Source organism: Musca autumnalis, unplaced genomic scaffold (genome assembly GCF_047663935.1).
Source record: "Musca autumnalis isolate F117 unplaced genomic scaffold, ASM4766393v1 scaffold_2, whole genome shotgun sequence".
In the NCBI taxonomy this organism is placed as follows: Eukaryota; Metazoa; Arthropoda; class Insecta; order Diptera; family Muscidae; genus Musca; species Musca autumnalis.
This window is the reverse complement of record NW_027411755.1, coordinates 164,749,978-164,775,753: the sequence shown is the minus strand read 5'-3', so window position 1 is coordinate 164,775,753 and position 25,776 is coordinate 164,749,978. Positions and strand designations below refer to the sequence as shown.

The window sequence follows — 25,776 nt, the reverse complement described above, 5'->3', positions numbered from 1 at the left end:
TACATGTAACTACAGACTTACTGTCTCACACGCACAAAACCGAAAAGCAGCGAAATTTCTATTTATTTCAATGAATTTTATGTTGGGGATTTTTGTTCCGGTAATATCGATAGGCACAACTATCGTTCGATATTTAATTTTTAAAAAATAATCGATTTTATCGATAGTTCCATCGATTTTTTCCGAGCTCTACTATTCGCGCCACCAACCGTACATTTACTAAGGTAGATACATTAGCAATCTGTTACAACAATGTAAAGTTTAGTTTTTAAAATATTAAAACAACAACAATGGGATTAAGTCAGACTATTTTGAAAAAACAAAATTGCAAACGCTATCCCAATACAAAAACACCACAATGCTTCAAGTTTTACAAAAATAAATAATTTCGTATAATTTTCAAGCACAACTTCATTCGAATTAACAATTGTTCAACGATTTCAACAAATATTTAGATTTTTTCATTCATAATTTTGTTTTTTAGTTTTTTTTTTTTTTAAATACACGCATTTTTACCATCTACCTTCTTTATGCTCTTTGAAGAACGCATAGCTTTTCATAGTTCAATTTTTTCATTCACGAGTAAATACTCGATAGAATCGAATGTCGTAATTTGAATTCCATCGTGGCCGACACTCGCCAAAAAACGTAGGTCGTGAGGGTCGTCTAAAAAAGCCGTTGTGCCAGACAAAATTAAGCAGAGCGTGAACGGATAATGCAAGATCGCCATGTTATGTACCGTGAGATAGAGGCATCCTTGGGCATTTATTCCATGAACTAACATTTGATATTGTATGAACGCTTGGCGCCAAAAATGGGGGTTTTCTCGTCTGATCCCGTATTGGTCGGTGCTAGAAATTTCAAAAAAAATACGTGGTGCTTCAAACATGTTGCTTCAAAAGACGTTTGTAAGGTGGATCTAGGTGAGGAATCATGAAACTATGCGTATGATCGCCGCAATCGCCAGTAGATGCTGTAAAAGCGTTCAAAAACCATGTTTTAGAGGTGTCTGTAAACAAACCAACACATGGTCGTATGCCAAACTGTCCTGAGTACACTTAGGCTAAAAACTGTTAATCTTTCCAAAAAAAATGTCAAATGACGCCTGGCGACTCTGCGTGTTAGCTAGGCCAGAAGGTTTTTAGTGTCCCTCGTATCTTTTTATAGAACTTTTGAAACTTTCCAATACAACGAAGAATTTTATTGAAACTGTCTGTTTGAAGATTATGGGTCCATTTTTGCTAAAGGAACATTTCGAAAGTAATCCCTTAAAAGAACTTCAATTATCAATGTCCGCAATGGAAACCAAGGAGATTTTCATACAACTTGATAAAAAGTCTGTAAAAGATTTGCTGAATTCAACTGCAGAAGGCCGTATTAGCTGTTGGGCAAATTCAAAATATCAGGTAAAAAATAACCCAAACACAAAAAATGAATGTAAAGTTTTATATCCGAAATTTGGTCCAATATTATTTTTCTTAGAAATCTGTCAATATAAAGCTCAACATATATACCCCAACCATAAATATGAAACATAATAATATTACACTTTTCGTACGAAACTCGGAAGGAGGTACCTACATACCGCTTTATAATCCAGGAACGGTTGCTGCAAATTATAGGTGGTCAAAAATAGAAGAGACGTGGCATTATATCAGTGATGTAAGAGCATAACATTGAATTTGTTATTAAACAATATTTTAAAGTTTGCATTATTTCTAGGAAGACGATTCTCAACAAGTTGCTGATATAATTGTAACCGATATTATCAGCAACCTACATTTGGAAATTATTGATTTTGAAGACGATTCCGAACCAAATATGTCCAAACGTTATCAGAAATTACGTTGCTTTTTACCTAAACTCCAAGATGCAATTGGCATACGCAACATATTGGATGATATTATAAATGAACTTGATTTAACTCACAAACGTTATAAATTGGATTTAGTCGAACCATTGCCACCTGCAGAACCCAGATTATCTTGCAACATATATGAGTTATTGGAAAATAATTCAAATTTACATGAATTATCTCCAAATATGGTAAAAGATGACACTTATGAGGGAAAATATCTTACCAAAAATTCTGTGGAACAAAATGGAAATGCCTGCATTTCAAAAACCTTATATTTTAATAAGAAATTTTCCAAAGTTCCTTCAACATCAAACCTACCAGAGCAATCCTCTTCTAGGGCTTGTGCATATCATACTTTAAATGAAATTTTAGCTAATGTTAAATTAGAAGACAGTTATACCACCTCCGAGCCCAGTATTGATACTTGTAATCTTAAGAGAACGGTGTATTTCTTCGAGAAGAGTGGTATCGTACATGGCAAACAAATGGAAATGTGTGCTTTACACATTCCTCCAGTTAGAAGAGGTAAGCAGATTTTCATTTTTCGAAAATAAATGAATAATTTAAACTTCTTTTGTAGGCTACGAAGTTCGTGCTGCCTTCCAACTCCAAGTGGTTGGTGGTGAAAATCAAGAATTTCGCATAACTTTGGTAAATTTGGATCGAACATTGAAATTGAATAAGGAAAGCGTGCATTTGGATGTTAAGGTACATACATACATATGTCAAAACTTATTTACGTTACTTTCTTACTTTGGTACACCAAAACCGGACATTTGGGGGAACTACATGGTACAAATACACAGGTAGCCGCATCGGCACTTGTTGGTAACATAAGGTGTCAAAATTTGACATCAATTCAATGCAGTTGACACATTATGTTACCATCAGCTGGCATGATAATGCTACCTGTATTATTGTACCATGGGGAACTAGAAAAATTTCTGTCCTAGGCAACACGCAGGAGTCACTTGACATCTTTTTTTGAAAGTTTGACAGTTTTTAGCTTAACCCTGCGTTTACACATTACAGGACATTTGAGTACATGTATTGATTGTCAAAAACACAAAACTTGCCTGTGTGACGTAGGCGTCTAGACAACTTCAAAAACAGTTGTAAAAATACGAAAATTATGTTTTTGTACATGTTCATTTGATTTGAATACATTCTAATTATTATCTCGCTTATTTTTATAAAAATGTCAACAATTTGCTAACCCGACTGCCTGTAAAAAAATGATGGACAGCTGGGAGACAGCCGACCATGGTACAAATACACAGGTAGCCGCATCGGCAATTGTTGGTAACATAAGATGTCAAAATTTGACATCAATTCAATGCAATTGACACATTATGTTACCATCAGCTGGCTTGATAATGCTACCTGTATTATTGTACCATGCAGCCGACAAATGTATGCATGTGTTAGTAAATTAGAGTTTTATTTTAAGAAGAATTGTGTGGTGTAAACGCCTAGTAAGCGTACTCAGGAGTGTTTGATATACGACCATGTGTTGGGTTGTTTACAGCGACTTGAAAAAGATCACATTTCAAAAAAAATGGAATTTACTTGTGAACACTTTTGTCCGATAATTTTTCACAACTTTCGACATCGATAATCACGGCAAGATTGCATCGATCAAATTAAATCTTTGTATGTCGATAAATTACCATTCTATAGCACTATGAAAAACTAGTTTAATGAATTCAATCGTGGCCGACGCTCGCCAAAAAACGAAGGTCGTGAGGGTCGCCCAAAATCAGAAGTGGTGGCAGAACAAAATAAAGCCGTGCGTGAACGGATAATGCAAAATGTTCATGAAATGACCTTCAAAGCAAATGGTCCCCTGTTTCTTCGACAAAACTGACCGTGTGGCGACTATACGGCTTGAAAATGTAGGACGATTAATTCTGAGTGTTACACTACAATTTGTTTGCCTGAAGTCTCCTGAGAAATTCGAAAAACGAACAAAAACCATGTAAGCCACTGTAAACAACCCAAAACATGACCTAAAATTTTCCAAAAACCGAAAATCAAGAGGTACGCTTCTATGGGCGACACAGGAAGACGTTGACCTATACTATACCCTATTGAAGACTAAATAAAAAATTTCAGTCATTTCGGTCGGATATTGACGTCACAACCTTCAGAATTACGAAAATCGGGGGTTATCGTTTCATGAGGCCTAAATTTCAGCCATTTCGGTGGGTTGTTGGGGCCACAAACTTCAAAACACCGAAAATCGTGAGGTACCTTTATGGGGCTAAATGAAGGCGTGGACCTGCTTCGACAAATTTCTGGGGGGAAGTTGTATACATACCACTAACGAAACTAAGTACCACATTTCAGCCATTTCGGTGTGATAATGAAACTAAAACCTTAAAAATACCGAAATCGGGTGTTACTGTTCTATGGGAGCTATATCAAAACCTGGACCGATATAGCCCATTTGCAATACCATATATCCTAGGTGTAATAGAAACTTATATACCAAATTACAAAGCTCTATCTTCAAAATTGCGAGTTGTATCCTGATTTCAATAGACGGACGGAGAGACGGACATGGTTATATCGACTTAGAAGTTTACCCTGATCAAGAATATATACTTTATAGTGTCTCCGATGAATATTTCGATGTTTTACAAACGGAATGACAAATTTAATTATACCATCTATAATATGGTGGAGGGTATAAAAATGCGTGTTGCCTAGGCCAGAACGTTTTCTAGTGCCCCTCGTAGATTGGAAAATCGCAACGATATTTTACTTTTTCTCATTCATGTTCATGCCATAACCGTTTTTCCAGCGTCCTGGTACTTCGCATAGTCGAAAAGTATTTGGTTTTTCAATGCGGTTCTGTAATCAACGACGGCCTTAGATTTGATGACTTTAAGCGCCACTTGACTATCCACAAAGATAGTCACCAGTTCAAAGAGCTCAGCATCCAGACTTTTTGTCACAGTAAACGCCAGCTTTCATAACCAGTTTTCATACCTTTTTCCATCTTGGGAAAAGGTCAGGCCGTCCGTTATTTCGATTCCAGTTATCTCTACTTGGGATAACGACCTCAACATATTCAAATCATTTAAATTTTCCGCGAGGAATGTCTGCTCTTAATTCCTTTAGAAGACATCCACGTCCATAGATGCTGCCACGCCAAAGATTCAGTTTATTTAGCCTTAGCTGCATGACATGTATGTTGAGTCCCAAATGCCGGGCTCATTCAGAGCTACTTATGGAGTACTTCTGAAGGCTTATGTTTTTAGAGTCGAGGCTGACAAGGTGCAAGCCAAATTAGCTGGATGTCAATTGCTGAGATAATGAGTGCTGTCAGACAAGAGATCCGTTGGATAGAATGGGCTTTATCACAGCGATATACATACAGTGGATAATCAGTTCCATTCCTTTCCAATAGATTTTTTACACGATTCGCCCGGTTCTCAAATGCTCTTTTCCGACGCAAATGGCAGTCCAGGATTTTAGTTGGGGAAGAGATGTAGTTGCACTTCATCCATTATTGGTAGCACAAAATCGCCAAACTTACGATTTCTAGTAAACAGTACCAGTTCTGTTTTCCAAAACTGTTTGCTGTGACCGACCGGGCACAGCTATGGTAAATAACGCTCTCTGCATAAGTTCTGATATTTTAGTATTTGCCAGCTATCAGTAGTACATCAGTACATCAACTTTAGTGCCCTGATTGTCCAATTCCGTAAAAATGTTGGTGATTACGAGAAAGCACAGCAACGGTGAGAGTACCCCTGCCTGAAGAGTACCTCTAGATACTATTTTCCTAATCGTAGTCTCCCCAATACTTGAATTTATAATTCTGTTTCCAGCATCTAATTAATCCAATGTGTCAGGGTCTCCGAAATATTAACATTTCTCAGTCAGAGGTTGATGGATTCAAGTTATACATTATTGAAAGCAGCTCCGTCTATATGAAGAAATGCGGCCAACATAAAGTTTGAATTCTCCATGCTCCTCTCAATAAAACCAATCGCCTCATAACGAGCTTTTTCTACAGGTTTGCCTTTAATGTAGGCATGTTGCGAGTTGCTTATAGAAGCGGTGTCCATATGGCTCCTAAACTCCAGGTCGATTAGTCACTCGAGTGTCTTGAGGAGAAAGGTGGATTAGCTAATAGGTCTGTCTGTAGTCTTTCGGTGCGACCTTCACCGCTACCCACATGCCGGGTATGTACGAAAAAGCCAGACAAGTCTCTCCTTGTCCCCCTCGGACTAAACGAAGACGTCAAAGTTGGCATTGCTTAGTCCAGAAACCATATTCTTGTATGTATAACTCCTGTGCTAATGACATGTTTACTTTAGAACTCGCTAGAAACAAGAGTAGTTCAGCGGCATTAGCTTTACAATGCTGCACATTGATCTGCACAAAGCTCTCCAGTTACGGAATTACGTGACGTGGATTCAGATGGAACGGAATCCATCTCAAACTGAAATTCAGTTTCGCCAATTTTTTTTTAAATACTCCTTCCATATGGAGACCACATCCACCCTAATATACATCCCTCCATTCTCCTTACAAGGGTTAAGACTAGTGATTTTGTTGTTGTTGTAGCAACATAGGTTTGATGCTGCCTTGGCATTCGCTAGCCAAAACGCTTTCAGTTTCGGGTCAATCGAGTACAAAGTACTCACTGCTGCAGACTTGTGATCCAGTTAGGTGTAAGGAGATCTCAATTCTAAAGCTCCAGCATTTCATTATAAGCTCCTTGTACGCGAGATGTGGGGAACCCGTGGTGGAAACACATTTCCGGATGGTATTTCAGTTATGGAGACCACAGTAAGATTAACCGCTTCCCAAGGCTTGAACGAGGAAATCTCACGATATCTTTTTTTGGCAGTAATGATCTAGACGAACTTTTTAAAGAAGGAGGAGGCAAATTGCTGGTCACCCTAATTTACCATCACAGAAACAATGATACTCCGAAGACCGAGTTTGACTAGCAACCAGCGACTATCGATGATTCTCCCGATGATTGCTACTCGAAGGTCGTCAGCGGGCTTCATTGTAGTTGGCTTCCTTCTCGGTACTGGTTTATAGGTCGATGGGTTGACCACCCGAGAGCTGGAGCAAAGGCTGCTGACCTTTGAAAGAACACACCCGTTTCACAGTTGTTTTCTGTAAAGCTTTGTCCGCCTTCTCCGAAGATTGTGGTTTTTCAGTTGGCCCAAACACCTTGTTATAACCGATTGTCTCTCCACTTTTCCCCTGGATTTTCGGGTTTGAGTCGAATTGCGGTGTCGTTTAGTTTAGGGGTATGTTCTTTAGCATGATTCATTCCCTTTTGGTTGGGGTTCGGCTTAGAAGCAGAGATTAACTCCATCTTTATGCTTGGCGCAGTAGGCTTTGTCATTTCTACTTTTTTATTTGTCGTCGCAGCTTCTTTAGAGGGTTGGGATTGAGCAGCTACAGGGAAGAAGATCTTGATGAAGATCTTGTCCACCTGAAGTTCGCGTTGTTAAAGCATCAACACCTAAAACAGCCGGATCACAATCCCTTGATCTCAACAACACATGGGTTGTATCTGCACCGTAAGTACCCTCCTTCTGACAGGGCAAACTCGGGTCTGTGAAGATAAATCTCATTACTTTTGTAGTGTTAAATACCTTTAATTTCTCTGACAGATCTGTCCTTAGAGTAATTGACTTATGTTGCAGCCTCCTTGGATTTCCCATCATCATCCGGTGACATCCTGCCTTTGAAGTTTATTACCGACATGTGTCTATATTGGACTTGCTGGAGCAGAGCTTAATACAAGTTGGGTATCTGAGTCCATACTCCCTTGCTCCATGTTACTCTCATCTTCCCCAATAGATTTGTCTGGGATCGCCGTGGTGCCCAGACCGTCGTAGGTCAGGATCAAATTGAGCAATATTTTATCCGGGGTTATGTCCTGGTTCTGCTCTTCTGGAAAAAGTCTTTCCACTTTCAATAGTCCATAACTTCGGTCCTTTCCGCCGTAGACCTGTTTGCACCAATCTTGGCTATATCGTTGTCCTTAGAGATCGCCGAGTCATCATCTTTCCTATTATTAATGTTAAGTGCACTGTAGGTGCCAAGGCAACCACGCTTAAAACAGTCGGATAACAACCGCTTGATTTTAACCTCATATGATTGGTGTTCTTATCAACGCTGGTACTGGGTTATTTAGGCCCAGCACCGTAATTTTATTTAGTTTCTGTTTCTTCCTCATCGTAATTGTTTACTTCAGGGGAACTACTCCTATCCGTTTTTGTCCACAGGGGATCCAAAGGATCCGCAGTATACATGGGAAAGAGGAGCAAACATCCTTTAGAGATTACTCTCTGTTAAATGCCACTTCTGTAACCCTAGCATACTGAGGTACCAATAGATCCCCAAGGTTAAAAAGACATGTTGTGTCAGGTTTGTCGGAGATCGCCCTCTGACAATTCTGATTCAATATGTCATCATCCCATCCGCCACCCAAGAAGACATGCCCTGTAGATAGATAGACTATCACCTTGTCTGAAACCTTTTCAACTGCGGATTTTGAGAGAGTATTTTGCAAGATGTCAGGCATGGTTTGGAACACTAATAAAATTATCGGGCTAACGAAGTCAGCTTTATGGTCGACGAACAGGGGGTATGTGTCGATCCGTTTTTCATGGATCTTCTCTATGATTTGGTCTATTGTAGATTTGCCAGGTCTAAAAGGCATTGGTTTTACGCTGCAGGATCGTTTGTATGCCGAGCTCTTCTCTTCAGTAGCCTCACGGCACTCCTGATCGTAACATGGATTTTTAGGTGGTGGTTTTTGGTACCCAAATATAAATTTTGCCGAAGTTTGAAGAGATTGTTCTATTCTTTGCCACTGCGCTTCATCATTATTCGGACAAAGAGTACTATCTTCCAGCATGTGGATAAGATGAAAATCAGCATTTTCATGTTGTCTCTCCAATACCAATGAGAATGCGTTGTTCATTTGTGTGGCGCTCCATTTTTACTAACCACGTAACCTTCTACTATCAAACAATAAAAATTGTTCAAATGTCAAACAATGACACTTCGAATGGAGCGAAGTTTAAAAGTTGCGTTCTAGTTGGGACACCCTTTATTTAGCCGCGGTTTTGCTGTAATGATCTGAAGATACGGTTACGTTGTATATTCTTTTTTATACCCTCAGCCTTTTGGCTAACGCTCAAAAACATGCTTCTTCGAAGTAATGGTTTTAGACACGAAGTATGTTCTGACGAAATCCGTTTCATACAATGTGGATTCGATTCAGTTCTTCCGTCCGGATGTTTGTCTGGCTGGTTGCCACGATAACTTGAAAGGTTTTACCGATTTGGTCCATACTTTGCCAAATATACATCAGGTTCGAATATGGACTATATCGGACCACTTCTCCGATATCTTTCGTAGAAAACTTCAAAATATTACGTAGAATTGTAGTTCAAAACTAACTCTCAGATGGTATTACAACTGTTTTGCAACAGGTTGTCCTCGCGTCCCCTAGGTCTACTGTAGTGATATTCTTAAATCGCAAGTGGTATTCTCATATCACAAGTAGATTATTTTTTTTTTGTTTTTTTTTTTAGACTGCATTCATATGATCTTTCAGTAGAATGATTAGGCCTCCTTTTTTGATACCATAGGACAGTTAAGCCCTAGTTGTTTCGATTAACTCCATACATATGTCAAATGCCAAAATTAAAGCTCCATTCATTCTTTTTTCCTCTCCCTTTTAGCCATGGTATGAACATTTCAAAGCCCAGGTGCTAGCTGAAAATATAACTCATTACGATATAACCCTCGATTTACAATTTTCGAAAATATCAAAACATTTGCCACGCTCAGCTGCAGGTTACATCAAAATGCTAAACAACATGGAATTGATACTATCACCCTTACATAAAACCCTCTTGAAATTTGAGGGAATTATGGGTTTCAGTGAAGATGGATTCATGCGTGAATTGAGGATAACCATAAATAATGGACAAATAAAATTATTGAAATTTCGAGGCCAGGGTGTTATGCCTATGCTAATAACAGATAATCCCAAACTACCTTATGAAACTCAGACGAGCGATGATATTATCAATGAATATCGTTTCTTGCAAAAGATTTTTTACTTCGAAATGTTTTCTGATATAACTGAGCTAGAATGTGATTTCTTCCAAAATCAGGCGGAAGAACACGAAGAGAAGAAGTCTTTATGTTCTCTAGAAGAAGTAGCGGAATTATCATCACCATCCCCATCAACTTCTATGTTAGATGAAAGCCGCTCAATAACTTCAAGATCAAAATCACGTCATGCACAAGAACTTCGTTACATTCGTTGTCTATTGCAAAGTTATGTTCTGATAAATGATAATGAAGAAGTGCCAAATTTTGCAGTTTTGAATCAATTATTGGAAACGGAACGATTTCTTCATCAACTTAATTCGAATCCGGAAACTGTTGAACATTTACAAATTTTATATCACGATCATCAACGTTTATCGCGAAAATTGAACGAAAAACTTGCCATAAATTTAAAACATTTTATAATTCAGCCCCTACCTTTCCATATTCGGGGAATTGTTTTGGATTTGGGTAATTTGGTTGTTAATCAATTTCGTAAATACTCTGTTTCACTGGAATTTTTGGGACCCGGTAAACTTTTAGCAGCCGCTAGAAGTGTTATACAAATTCCCGGGGTTTTTGTGGATTTGGAAGCAAATGATAAGTAAGTTGATAATTGCTAATTATTATTAATCGAATTATAATTTCTTCTAAAGTCTAATGTTTTTATACCGACTACTTCATGGGAGGATTCTAATGAATCATAACATAGCATACGTTTTCAAATCAGTTTCTTCTCCAATTTTCAATGTCAACCTTTTGAGGGTCTCTTGAACTTTGTAATTAAGTCTAACTTCTACGACGAGAGACCAATGGCCAGATTGATTTGGATGTCCCGCATCCAGGTTCCAAGAGCCATCTGCGATGTGCTTGCTCGATGTAGATCTCAAGAAGCCATCTCGAGCTAGTTCATTTGTTAATACGCTTCCCATTTTATTACTATGACCGGACACCCAGCTTGACTTGTGGTATCAGTCCCTAATTTTTCCCAATATAGTCCTTGCAGGTGTAGAGTGCAATAGGACCTGTGTTCGCCCACTCTTGGCAGTTGTACCACAGCACTTTGAGACATAATGTGAGACAGGATTAGTGGAAATTTGCCATTTATCAGCGCTACTACATATCAGCATTAGCCACACCCTTAGTTCTCAGCTGGTCGAAATACACAAGAATTTCATTTATCACCAGAAGCAAGAATAGAGGTGGGAGAACCGCCATGCGATGTGCCTTTAATAACAGTATTCCTCACGGATATCTCTCCTATGCACGATGGGGCCGATGATACGGTTTTGAGGCAAAAAATCACAGGGGCAAGCTAGACCTTCAAAATTTCGTGCAGATGTTTATAATCGGCCTAGAAGCTAATCTGCCAAATTTGGTTGATATCGGTTTATATATAGATATAGCTTTCATATATATGTTCGCCCGATTTCGAGTAATTGATGGACCAAACACGAAAATTCTGTCCAATTATGATGATATTTGGAATATGTGGCGGAATTCGGACTGGAAATAAGTTTGCCAAGTTATTTTGAAATCGGTTCAAATTTGGATATAGCTCCCTTATATATTTTCGCCCGATTTGAGGTATTTCGTGCAACAAACACGCAATTTCTGTCCAATTTCGAAGAAATTTGAAACGTGTGACAGGATTTGGTCTAGAAATATGTTTGCTAAATTATATTGAAATCGGTTCAGATTTGGATATAGCTCCCATATATATTTTCACCCGATTTTAGGTATTTGGTGCAACAAACACGCAAATTCTGTCCAATTTCGATGAAATTTAAAATGTGTGACGAAATTAAGTCTAGGATGCCAAATTATATCGAAATCGGTTCAGATTTGGATATAGCTCCCATATATATTTTCACGCTATATATTTCCAATTGTGATGACATTTAAAGTGTGTGACTGAATTTGTTCTAGAAAACATTATTGAGACATCATATTGAAATCGGTTCAGATTTGGATATATCGCTCATAAATTTTCTCTGTCGACGTTAATTGTTTTCTCAATTTAGTTGGTTGATACCGAACTTCCTTGAGAACATAGTTTAAATATTTATATTTTGACAAATTGGCCGAAACAGAGGCGGCATGAATCAAGGGTTTGGTATTGTTGCCGTGTTCATAGCAGACTTTCGAAGCAACTTTTCTTCCTTCACTATAATCCACATTAGGGCGCCTTCTCTTCTTTGTATCATTAACTTGATCTAGCGTAAATACTGTGTCGCTAGCTAATTATAAGCTTTCAAATTGTAATACACGACTTTTTCACCTCCAATTTTTTATCCATTTTTGGTTAAGGCGTGTACAAATATTATAAATTTGCTTTTTAACTTTCGTTAAATTTTGCAGAAATCCATTGTATAAGGTGTTCGATTTCGAGTAATTGATGGACCAAACACGAAAATTCTGTCCAATTATGATGATATTTGGAATATGTGGCGGAATTCGGACTGGAAATAAGTTTGCCAAGTTATTTTGAAATCGGTTCAAATTTGGATATAGCTCCCTTATATATTTTCGCCCGATTTGAGGTATTTCGTGCAACAAACACGCAATTTCTGTCCAATTTCGAAGAAATTTGAAACGTGTGACAGGATTTGGTCTAGAAATATGTTTGCTAAATTATATTGAAATCGGTTCAGATTTGGATATAGCTCCCATATATATTTTCACCCGATTTTAGGTATTTGGTGCAACAAACACGCAAATTCTGTCCAATTTCGATGAAATTTAAAATGTGTGACGAAATTAAGTCTAGGATGCCAAATTATATCGAAATCGGTTCAGATTTGGATATAGCTCCCATATATATTTTCACGCTATATATTTCCAATTGTGATGACATTTAAAGTGTGTGACTGAATTTGTTCTAGAAAACATTATTGAGACATCATATTGAAATCGGTTCAGATTTGGATATATCGCTCATAAATTTTCTCTGTCGACGTTAATTGTTTTCTCAATTTAGTTGGTTGATACCGAACTTCCTTGAGAACATAGTTTAAATATTTATATTTTGACAAATTGGCCGAAACAGAGGCGGCATGAATCAAGGGTTTGGTATTGTTGCCGTGTTCATAGCAGACTTTCGAAGCAACTTTTCTTCCTTCACTATAATCCACATTAGGGCGCCTTCTCTTCTTTGTATCATTAACTTGATCTAGCGTAAATACTGTGTCGCTAGCTAATTATAAGCTTTCAAATTGTAATACACGACTTTTTGACCTCCAATTTTTTATCCATTTTTGGTTAAGGCGTGTACAAATATTATAAATTTGCTTTTTAACTTTCGTTAAATTTTGCAGAAATCCATTGAATAAGGTGTTTAGGTTTTCGCTGATTTTCCAACCAAAAATAAAAAATATCCAAATTTTTAAGTTTTACGAAATCTGGAAGTTGATAATTTTTTTATTCGCAAGTATACGCAAAAATTGTTTTCAAAATCTGTTAGCCGACATTGTCACCTTTCACCAGATACATATTTTTACGAGAAAGCACCCTGAAGCCGAAAGTTCTACTCCAAAGAACACATGGACGATACCACAGACTACATCAAAAACCATCACTTACTGACACAACAAATTATTGACCACATCTAATATTACATTTACACTTTTAATAATAATCCTAATTTACATACCATTACCCGTATTTTCCATTTTTAAAAAATAGATAATATCAACTGATCAGGTTTTGGCGCCAAAATACTTAAATTGTTTAATTACGACTGAATGTCAGAAATAAACGGAATCATAATTATGACATCTTTGACAGCTTGGCATGTCGCCGTGGGTCGTTGCCAGATTGTAATATTTTGGTTTTGTAGGTTTGAAAGTGTAAAGAATATAATTCCGTTCTTATTTGATTTCAATCGCTGACTTGAAAAATGACTTTTTGCTCAAATACCTGCCATTGGCCCCATCGTGCTATGTATGAATTGACAATCCAGCTTTTCAGCATCTCATCGTAGTATGGATTTTACTACAGAGAAACCCACCAAGGGAAGTCTGAATTTTCCATGTTCTTCTCAACGTGTTCAACCACCTCATGTAAGACGGTTTCTACTGATTTCCCCTTGATATAGAAGTGTTGATATCTACTGATCTTTATGGAATCTAATTGTGGCCTATAGCCTTTGGGTAATGTAAGACTCGGCTTCCCCACTTTGAGAATGTAGGTCCCCTTACCTCCTTCCATAGGCCGGTTATGTGCGAGAAACGCTGGCAGATATTAAATATGCATTCTGAAGATCAGCTGATCCTATTATTCGCTCGTTCGTGTATCGTTTCAGTTAGTACTGGTTCCTCTTGTCCAGATTCAAAAATTCAACCTGTAGTGCCATTTCCTAATTCATTCACACTATCCACTAGATTGGGGCAGGTACTGCTACGGCAGGTACATAATACACCGATAAAATGTTCGTCTCCTCATGAAGTTGGTCAACAGGTCTCATGAGGAAGCACCCCGGCGCAGTCCTCAGGTTGGTATTGTGACAGGTTTGAATATTCTTCCACTACGTATTGCTAACATTTGCATACCACATCCGCCTATTACTTTGTAAGAGGTCAACAGGGTTTCATCGTCTGCACCCCCGAGAGCTACCTGTCAGCGACTTGAGAAAATGATTCCTACATCTGATCTTGCCGCAAATAGCTGTGGCTTACGCGAAGCACTTAAACATGCCGCCAAACTTTACACGAAATATGTTGAGATGATTAGTAGTTGGAATCAGCACACCATTGACCAATATGTTTAGTGGTATCCTTATTTGAGTCATCCAAGTAGTGAATAGTGTGGTAGTAGATTTAGGGGGCGGATATTTTTATATTCATTAGATGGAATAACTGCTCTAAGTCAGCTATGTAGACATTTAACCTATCACATATGCATGTCATCGACGATATGACCCAACAACAAGATGGTACATTTAGCCGCATACATTACGATCTCTAACCCTCTGAAGTGCGGAAATTAAAAAAATAGAGGTTAAACAGTTTCGGAGGTATTACCACGTCTTGGGGAACTTCCTGTTTCATTCGACGTGTTTCGAATTCCACAAACTAACGGCGCCCAATGTTTCAAACACGGGAGTGTTGGCCTGTTTGACGGTATCGAAAGCCTTCTGTAGGTCAAGAGCCTCCACAACTGTTCGGTCGCATGGCCTCCTCTGTTCAGTTCTCGACAGCTATGTGTGGAATGGCGTGTAATGCTGCTGTTATGCTGTGCATTTTCCGGCTGATGATGTTGGAAAACATGGAAACTGTCTCTCATAATGGTGAAGTAGTTCCTTTAGAGTATTCGCTACTGGAGACAGGAGGCGATCGGCCTGTACAATTCGCCTCTGCTGACTTCAGAAGCGAGACTATCCTGTTTCTAGGCTTCTGGTCCAACATGGGTGGCTAACAATATATTGGAGACACTTGATTCACCTAGTTATTTAAGCCTTACCGTTGGTATTCCGCAAGGCCTTAAAGCCTAATGCCTGTCTGTCAGTCTGTCTGGTGAGCACGGAAGAGCAGACCTAACTTTACACCTCGTGATATTTCATCCAAACGCAGATCATTTACGATGGTACTTACATCAATACAATGCATTTTTGTAATGACTGTCGCAGATAGTTGGTAAGTGTCTCTTCGAGAAGGACTTCCATAAGTGTATTCATAGAATAGCTTCGGTGTTTCCACAAATGCTTAATGCTTTATAGAAGACTTTGAATGGGACTGAGAAACAAGCACAAGTTTTAATGTGGGTTTGTATGGTGAACAAGAGCAGGTAAAGTGTTGTATTAGGTTTAGATAAACGCCTTACAACGATCCGATCATTTCGGAGGGCTTCAAGAAGTGCTCTCCTAAAAAGTCTTCGGAAAGGGCTGCCATAACAGTTTTTTAACTTTGCTATAGAATATCTTTGCTGAGAAAGGCATAGCTTATAACTACAAGAGTCAAGTAATCGGCACAATGACTCCGTTGAGTGCGGCATCTCAACAACCACATAAAGTTTTCGTTTGAAGTTGTCATGTGTTTGTTGTTTTCTTGGCCTGACGCGACTCTCAACGGATCGATTTGCCGAGCGCCTAATATGAGCCTCACAAACGTCAGACAATCCCACCCAGCATCAAACCTATGCCTCGACGTAGGTTTCTATTCTGCTACAAAAACAACTAACTTCAGAGAGTCAATGTCTATGCTATATAATTTGCTTTCTCCTTAAACCAAGCTCCTAACGACTTCTACGTAAGGTGGCATGGTAGGCGTTTCAAATATTCCAAAAAAAAAAAAAAAAAAACTGTAGAAGAGCTGTAGCAAGAATAGGAACAGAAGTGATGCCAGAAAATTCGAGTCAAACAAAAAGTCGTTACACATACTTATATCCCAAATAAAACGAGGGATAAGAGGGACTTTTTCATATCAATCAGTGCACGCCGATTCATATTGGCTCAATGATATGGGACCTACTTTTTATCGCCGCGTGGTGGTTCCCACATTATAAAGCCGAATTAGGTTTAATTTCTCATTTCAGGTTCAAAATGAGGAAAGTATCCTTACATAACATTTTAACAGTCTAAATTACTACAACCTCATTTCAGAACTGAAGATGCTCAATTCATTTACTATCCCATGGAACAATATCGATGTCATACCAAGAAGCTCTATCGCAACATGTATGAGCGACTGTTGGATGCTGAAGTCAATCCAAAAATAAAACATGCCCATTCATTTGACATAGACAAGGCATGTCAGCATCAGCGCAGTCTCTATCGTGGAAGTCGAAATCGTAAATGTCTTTTGAATTTCTATGGCAGTTTGAATAAATCAATTTATGCAGAACATAAACACCATCATACTTATTGTAAAATCTCTGCGAAGTCTAAAAATAACATATCTGCGGCAAAACTCAATGTCAATATTCTAATGCGCCCAGACAGATTGAATTATTCAAGAAATCAGAAAATAGAGGATTATTTATTTATTGATGTAAGCTTTTAAGTTATAGAATTTTTAATTGTTAATTTAAACAATTTCTGTTCTTCAAATTTCAGCTTCACATGGGACCAACATTGCCGATTTTGTTGCGTGGTACCATAACTGACGCTTAATAATAGAGATTCAAATAAATTCGATTTTTGTATTTTTTTTTAATAAATATATTTTTATTTTTTGTTTTATGTCTTTAACAATACATATTTAACTGGCGGAAGAAATAATGAAACACAATTAGAATGACAAATGAGCTAGCTACCGGTATTCCCGCAGATTTGATCCATCCCCATACACTGAAATATAATAAACGACAATAATACAGTTATTTGTTATAACAAAATATTTTAAGTTGGACTTACCTAAAATCATCTGGATAAAATTCATATGGTTCTGTGGGTATTTCACCACAATTTGTTATGATAACCGGATGTATGGGATGATCATCTCTATCCGTTTTAACCTAATAATGAAGAATGGAAGTTTCGTAAATTTTAATTTACTTTAATTAATTTATAAATAAATAATTGTAAAATTGATTTATGAATTATAAAATTTTTATGATAACTCTCATGACCGATTAGCCAATGTTCGTCAAGGCTTGGGCGTAATATGAAACCAAAATGGGGAATAGTTATTGGATCTATGCGTATTTTTTATTGGGGGCGAAAATGTATATGGGACCTATATCCACATCTGAACCGATTTCAATACAATTTGGTAAACATATTTCTAGTTCGAATTCGGTGACATTGTTTAGTTCCATTAAAATTGGACAGAATTTGCACATTTGGTTCACCAAATACCTCAAATCAGGCAAACATATGTATGCATACATATATGGGTAATAATAATATAATAATAATTGTTCCACAAACATCCCTGAAGGAACATGGGAGACTTCTCTCATGCATATATGGGTGCTATATCCAAAATTGGACCGATTTCAATATAATTTGGCAAACTTTTCTCTTGGACAAATTGCGTCACAAATTCCAAATTTCCTTAAAATTGGACATACATAGCGTGATTGGTGCACCAAATACCTAAAATCGGGCGAAAATATATATGGGAGCTATATTCAAATCTGAACCGATTTTCAGCAAAAAAATTATATTTTTCAATTTTCAGCTGAACCTGACAATAAATGCGACCTGTACGTTGCGGACGGACATGCATAAATCGGCTCAGAAACCCAGCAAAAAGTTTGCATCCGCGGATGCAGTTAAATCACTAGAACAATTGCCGCTGGAGTACATCTTTTCCTATGAATTCACTTATGAATTTTACAAGAGAGCGCGCAGCTAGGGTGCACTCCATTTTGCCTCCACGGCACACAGCTAGGATGCACTCCATTTTTGATCCAAATCACAGCCTTTGATGTAGTGTTTTGTATTGAATTTAAATGCGGTCTAAAGATGCTATAAAATGAAAGCCATTGCAAATATCCCAAAATAAATAAAATACATTGATTATTCGTTTAAAAAAGAACATTAACTTTATTACATTAACACAAATCATAAAAAGCTCTCCATTAAATGTGATCGTAATGCTAAGTTTACATTTACGAAATCCACTCGATTTCAACTGTCAATTCCATAAATGTAAACCAAGCATAAGTTAGTTTACTTCCTCTGCTCTTCTTTTTATGACACCGCAATTGATACTGCTTCATCATCCAAATGGTTTTTCATTTTTCCTCCTACTCCAGTTCAGATTTCCAAAAAAGCTCCAACTCCACTTCAAACATAATTTGCGTCTCGTGAATTACAGCAACGTTCGCAATTTTAGTTTGCATTTCTTTATTTCTTTAAACAAATTCTTATAATTTTAGACACTCTTTCTTGTGTTCAGAAAAAAAGACTAGAGATAAAAAAATTGGCTTGCTTGGCTAGGGATCTTTAATCGAGTGTTTCTAAAATGTATCGAGCGGAGTGCATTTTTCATAACTCCGTGTGGATCGAAAGATGTATTGAAATCATAACTCTGCATTGCACTACTTCCAATTTTGTTTCTGGGAAGTGATTCTATGTACATTAGAGTGACCCAAAAAAAATTTTTTTTGGATTTCCTACCCCCCCAATTTTTTCCATTTGACTCAAAACCTTATCATATATATATGCAATTTTGTGGCGATCGGTTAAGGTTAACCCGTGCCAACCTAGCAATCTTTGTTTCCATAGTAATTTCTATGCGACCAGAGGCGCATTTTAACGAAAATTCTCTAAATGCCACAATTATGGTCCGATCGATGAAAAAACTATTTCTACAAAAAATTTTGAAAATCGTATCGGATTACCAGTTCATTGTTGTGGCTGAAAAACGAAGCCTATAAAAATTCAATTTTGGTTATTGTGGGCCCTATATAGCTATAGCAAAATCCAATCCGATTTTCACGAATTTTTGTAGGATTCGTTTTTCATCAAAATACTACATGATGTTGCAAAAAAGTCATCACAATTATATACACTTTGATGCGATCAAAAATATGCCAAATTGAATATGTTTGGGCGAAATCCGTTTCAGACAATTTATCCCTAAAAATTTCGGTATAGAATTGTAGGTGGACAATTATATTTTGTATATATAGTTTTGACAGTATAGACTTTCTTTATGCAGACTCCTTAGAAAGGCTATATATCCTGACGTCTATTTAATGAGAACTATATCCTGTCTAATCGCAAGTCGTGTTTTTTTTTATTTTTGCAACAGCAACGAGAGGATGCCAATCATTAGGTGTGTTCGTTTACTCAACAATTTGTACAAATTCGTACAAGTCCAGTAACTTATTGCAATCGACTTTGCATTGTACTGTAGAGTAAAAGAACAACATCCAGTAACAATTTGTACAAATTTTGAGTAAACGAACACACATATTAACAGCCTGTTTAACTATGTCGAACGAAAATGGAAACAAAAGAAAAACAAGTAAACTCGTACATGATTTTTAAATTTTGTAGTTGTTTTAAAGCAAACACAAAGTCAATATTGCCATGTGTTTTTCGTTCGCAATATTTTTCTTTCGATATAGTGAAACCGGCCCTAAATTTCATTCTGTGAGGACTGCATGGATACACACATTACGGCAACACTATGGGACTGAAGTTGACTTTAATAAAAAATATATATGCTCTCTGCATTTTTGTGAGCCAGCAGTTTCAAAAAAGATTTATTTATACCCATTGGCTTTGCCCATTTGATCAGGGCTACCGGTGCAAGGAACCTTTGCAACGCCCTCTATTTCAGCTGCAGATTTAGATGTAGCTGCAGAAGTAGATGCATATGCAGCTGAATATGCATCTATATCTACATCTCCAGCTACGACTGAATCTGGGGGGATACTCTCTATTGCGATGCGTAAGAAAAATGCGATGCGTAAGGAAATTAAATGCGTCTCTATTGCGTTTTCGTATCTCCTTTCTAAAGTATTTTTGTTCCTTTTTCCTTTCTGACACCGCCACAAGATGTAGTACAAAAGCCAATATAAAAATCGTGCGTTAACGCAAATATCTTGCGTTACCAAAATACTAAACGCAAACGCATCGCAATACAGAGTAACCCCCCCCTGCTTCTGCTGCCAGTGCCACGACCACTCTGATGACAATGACGAAGATGGGCGTAATGCCAAGTTTACACTTGCGATCTAAAATCCACTGGATTTCACGAAATCCTGAAATACATCCCGGTGTTTACACTTATTTTTTGTTGATTTCAAACATATCACAATGATCAAGGTAGATGCAATTGCGCAGCTGATCGAACATGAATTTTCAAAACAAGTTGTTGTAAATTGAATTAGTCATCAAAAATATACGACAATATAGAACTTTACAACTTTATTTCGAAAATGATCGTAAAATTATCTATATATCGTATTAATTGTGTATAGTAATAACAAATGAAAAAATAAAAAATGGTTTTATCGTTGAGACATCATAATAATAAATTTTGATAGATAAAAGTTGTGTTCAGAACTTGCAGCAGTTTTCCCGTTTAATGCTAAAAATGCGTTCCCGTACTCCGAAGTTTAGCAAGACTTGCACTTCTCTTCAAACAAAAACAGCGCCGAATAACACCCTATTCTCCTGTTTTTTGCCGTACAATTTTGGCATAGTAGAAACTATCAACATGTTGATGACTAATTCATTTCCGTAAATTTTTCGTTCCATTATTTTTTAAGAAATTTGTATGGGGAATCAATTTTTGACAATTCGCTACTTTTTCTAACATTACCACTAAAAAAAGTACAATAACACACTGAAAAATAGCATTGTGACAAAGTAATTTAATATTTTTTTCATATTGTTTACAAATTTTGATACTAAAATTTTTTGTTGCATCAATTGACCATCTACCTTGTTTATTGTGATACGTGAAAAGTGTTGCAACTTTTGGTACTTTTTCAGGCAATAACAGGGTTGTATATCATGTGTACTGCGATTTCGATGTTGATTTCGCTGAAATCACGAAATGAGATGATTTCATTTTTGTATGCGAAATCATGATAATTTTTGCTTGATTCCACGAAAAGACGCCAAATGTAAACCAAACATAACTATCAACAAATTTAGAGCGATATAACATCGGAAGAATCAACTTACCCTTATTTCAGCAGGGAGATCAAAATTATTATTTTTAAACACCATTTATAAAATGAAGTAAGATGTCTTAAACTTCAAATTCCAACCCACCGACTATTATGAGCTTTTCTTCCCAGACAGACCCATGGATTTTACGGAAACAACACCCACAGTTCTTCGATAATATAATACTTTCCTTCGATGGAATAAAGGTCAGTGATGAAAATATCAAGTATGTATGCATATTCTTTCATGTTGAGTGGTTTATTAACGGATTGAAAGCTGTTAATAGGTGTGGATGCAAAACGATATACGACATGGATAACAGAAAGAACATGCTTTGGCAAATTTAGCACATGCGATGCTGATTCGGTGCATACGAGTATGCAGTTGTTGTATAGATTAAATGTACAACAAATATATTTCGAAGTGATCCCAGGACATACCTCGCTTTGGGCCATTGACATCATGCATTTAGTATGCAACTTAGCAGCCCTGGTGAAGGAAGAATTTTTGTATCACGGATCTAAGCCCAATTTTCAATAGATAAAGTATTTAATAATCGTGTTCTAGAGCGTCAAGCCTGCAGTCCAAAAGAGGATTTGGACTACACAAAAGACTTTGTGTCAGGCAAGATACTATTTCTTGGTCTATTAGTTAGTTGTTTAGGGTATCACATAGTCCACCCCGTCCCGACTATAGCCTTTGTTCATTTGTTTTATGTGTACTAAAAGTACTAAATGCTACTATATTTGTACTAAATACTACTAAATGGTACATACATATGTATGTTCCCATAACAAGGGAGAATCCTCTCATATCAATGAGTGTACGCCGATTCATCTGGTAATTATACTGAGGGGATTTACACAGCCCGATATTTTAATGTTCTGCTCAGGTATAGAACCGCACATTTTCTGAGAGCAAGAGCTTGTTGATTCAGAATGGACAAAAGACGTATGTGGAGAAAAAATAAACATTTTGTTCATATACTGTAACGACGAATATCGCCACGCTCGTTTTCGTCTACACCCATTGTCAATATTTTAATTATTTCCCAACTGAAGTAACCATGACTCATACTTGTTTACGGAATTAGTTTAACCCCCATTATTACAAGTCTTCTTTTGTTATAGTTTAGATTTTCCGAACAGATTTGTAGCGTTCCGTTGAACTTAAAGTTAAAAGTGATCATTAAATTTTAAGGAGGACCTTCCCGACATTGACTTTTAATGTGAAAATTACATTTTTAATGCCTACAATTTGGTTTATTTTGCGTTTTAAAATCCATCCAATAGCAAAAGAACACATATAATAATGGCCCTAAATGTAAACCGTTAGGTTCACTGGTCGATCGAGTCAAGGCCACACATCAGCTACCAACTGTTAATAGGTCACCTATCACCACGGTTATCCTAACCAACAAGAGCCGTAAATAAATTATTTAGTGGCTGATAGGTACCACGTGAAGGAATTTGAGAGATTAGTCAATGAGCAGGTAAACTACATACAAGAAGTATACAATGCGCGAAATAAACCCTAGTATCCCTTACAGAACCGCGTTACCTAAGTAGTGTCCGTAACTCTTAGGTTCCTTCCGTGCCAACCTGAGTAGTGTCCGCAACTCTTGCGTTTCCCTCGTGTCAACCTGAGAAGTGTCAGTAACACTTGTGCTTCTCTCGTCTCAACCTAAGTAGTGTCCGTAACTCTTAGGCCTCTCTTAATCCACCCTCCGGTGACCACTGAACCGCGGCGATAAGCCTAAGCGCTGCCCGTAACCCTTAGATTTCCCTTTGTCAATCCTCGACTGATCGTGTGATCGTTCGTTGATCTTCAGTAGATACCAGCCCAGGTTTGACCGCCGAAAACAGGGGAGTACTTAACCATGTCTCCAACAAGCCAAATCCTCAGGATACGAGGGAGTACTCATCCAGGTCTCCATCAGAACCGGCAAAGGAAACATCTTGGCAGGGAGTGCTTATCCAGGTCCCCATCTGAGCCAGCAACGGAAACGTCATAGCAAGGAGCACTTATCCAGGTTTACTTTGGAAAGCCTACCGGAGTACTTATCCAGGTCTCCCACGACGACCGAAATTTCTGTGACAGACTCTGGCCTCCGAGAGCTATCCTACCAATCAAATGGAACTTGTGTCGTTACAATGCGAATATCTCCGCTTCTATTAGGGGTATTCCAAACGAAAAGGCTCATCATCAGAGAAAATTTCAACTTTACAATGATGCAAAACATGGCATAGGTAGTCAAACAACGGTGATATCGCAATAATCTATAATATACCAATGCTCCATTCTTTGGATTTGAATTGTAATGACGAATATCTCCGCTTTGGCTGGTGTTATTTCAACAAAGGTGACCAATATTAAAGAAGACCTCCTGAGATTTCAATTGGTCCCAATTCGTTACGAAAAGTGGTCAAATACTTGAGATATAGAAAAAATAGTTCAGGTATGCCAATTTCCAAAATGTGGAATTTAATTTACATGGAGGATGTCTCTATTTTTGTTGGATGTATTCCGAGGAGAGAACCTGATAATGAATGTAGACCATCTTAAGTGGTCTGGCATAAAAGCCACGGTGCCTGATACTTTCGTATATCCCTAAAATAAATGTTTACCCATGGAAAGCGTATGCACAGGGGTTTTAAAATATAAATGTCGGTCGGCTGATATAGTTCGTGGTTCATACGACGCCGGTATTCAACTTCAACTCATATTGGTCCATAAATCTTTCGTAGAAATTTTCTCTCAAATACACCAAGTTCTGCCCCATCTACTTTCGCAAATACTTGAGATATAGAAAAATAGTTCATGTTTCCCAATTTCCAACTTGTGGAATTTAATTTACATGGAGGATGTCTCTGTTTTTGTTGGATGTATTCCGAGGGGAGAATCTGATAATGAATTTAGACCGTATAAGTGTTCTGGTATAAAATGGCAGGGTAGCTGATAACTTTAGTATATACCTAAAATAAATGTTTACCCGTGAATAGCTTATGCACAGGGGTAGTGGTGTAGGGTATAACATAGTCGGTCCCGACTCTACTAAAGCTTTTGCTAACTTTTTAAAAATACACCAACAAATCATGAGTATATTCTGCTATATACATACTATAATTTTAAAACTTACATCATCGATGGCATGCACAACATCCATACCCTCCAAAACTTTTCCGAATACAGTATGTTTACCATCCAACCATTTGGCTGCAACTGTTGTAACGTAGAACTGACATCCATTTGTATCGGGACCACGATTAGCCATACCCAAGTAGCCGGGTCTTAAATGCTCAATATCCAATGCTTCATCTTCAAAATAATCCCCATAAATACTTATTGAACCGGTTCCATCATGATTCACAATATCACCACCTTGTATTATAAAACGATTAATTACGCGATGAAATTCCGAACCTACATAGGTGGTGCCATTGATTCCTCTTGTGCAGATATGACGAAAATTTGTTACAGCCTTTGGTGCCCGCTTGCCGAATAAACCGAAAATGATACGACCCAAAGGTTTCTTGTTATGTTTCACATCCATATAGATTTTGGAAGTTATAATAAAACTCAATGCCGTTGCGGATGTGATCAATGCATTTAGGAGTAGTAATAACCGTAGGAAATGCATTTTGATATATTTATGGAACAAAATGTTCTTTTATTTATTTTTTTTAAATACTTGTTACGTTTTATTCGTTTCAATCTACTTTGAACACTATAATGTGAATAGCAATTTTCATACCTGTTTTCATGTACCTCCGAAACCTTACAAATTCAAGATACATATTTCTTTTTATGTCGAGGTTAAACCAAACCTTGAATTTTTGCTGTACATTGACATTCTTTTCTATTGATTTCTGTCAAATAATCGTTATTTGTTTTTAGAGCACCCCCCAAATCAACCACGAAGCAAACGGCGAATGAACTTTTGTAAAGAAAATTATGTCATAGACGTAATTCGACTTTCTTCTATTTTCTTTACAGAAAAGTATTTTTTAAATGAAACAAATAAACAAAGACAATAGTCGGGACAGAGACGACTATGTGATACCCTACACCTCCACTTCTGTGCATCAGCATTTGACGAATCAACATTGCTTTTAAGGAGGTACTAAAATTATTCGCCACCCTGCCTTTTAATACTATAAGACTTATAGTACGTTTATATATAACCGGATTTAACAAATCCACTGGGTTTCAAATGTCAATTCCATTTCAT

The 25,776-nt window shown here is 37.3% G+C and overlaps 2 protein-coding genes across 6 annotated transcripts in view; one reads left to right on the top strand and one right to left on the bottom strand.

The window, feature by feature from the left end:
- Window positions 1-25,776, top strand: part of LOC141394823 (uncharacterized) — a 91,029-nt gene that overhangs the window by 23,474 nt on the left and 41,779 nt on the right. For 2 of the 5 annotated variants that reach the window (XM_073969756.1, XM_073969757.1), the window contains exons 13-19: window positions 1,168-1,406; window positions 1,483-1,662; window positions 1,723-2,383; window positions 2,439-2,566; window positions 9,595-10,574; window positions 16,569-16,956; window positions 17,022-17,159. In XM_073969756.1, coding sequence (XP_073825857.1) covers window positions 1,168-1,406; window positions 1,483-1,662; window positions 1,723-2,383; window positions 2,439-2,566; window positions 9,595-10,574; window positions 16,569-16,956; window positions 17,022-17,078 — 2,633 coding nt within the window. In that variant the 3' untranslated portion in view covers window positions 17,079-17,159. Of the gene's footprint in view, window positions 1-1,167; window positions 1,407-1,482; window positions 1,663-1,722; window positions 2,384-2,438; window positions 2,567-9,594; window positions 10,575-16,542; window positions 16,957-17,021; window positions 17,160-25,776 lie in introns of those variants that run through there. The other 3 variants (XR_012410499.1, XR_012410498.1, XR_012410497.1) reach the window with 2 other exon arrangements.
- Window positions 17,103-25,276, bottom strand: ninaA (neither inactivation nor afterpotential A). The gene is made up of 3 exons (XM_073969762.1): window positions 24,685-25,276; window positions 17,322-17,422; window positions 17,103-17,255 (listed from the first exon to the last, which is right to left on the bottom strand). Exons 1-3 carry the CDS (start codon window positions 25,183-25,185, stop codon window positions 17,153-17,155), a joined length of 705 nt encoding a protein of 234 aa, XP_073825863.1. The 5' UTR covers window positions 25,186-25,276; the 3' UTR covers window positions 17,103-17,152.

Bases quoted from the DNA above. Each gene is read 5' to 3' on its own strand.
- ninaA (XM_073969762.1), bottom strand. From the start codon at position 25,185: ATGCATTTCCTACGGTTATTACTACTCCTAAATGCATTGATCACATCC. The intron at 17,423-24,684 runs GTAAGTTTTAAA...CTTCATTATTAG, and splicing joins TTGTGCATGCCATCGATGAT to GTTAAAACGGATAGAGATGA. The intron at 17,256-17,321 runs GTAAGTCCAACT...ATTATATTTCAG, and splicing joins TTTTATCCAGATGATTTTAG to TGTATGGGGATGGATCAAAT.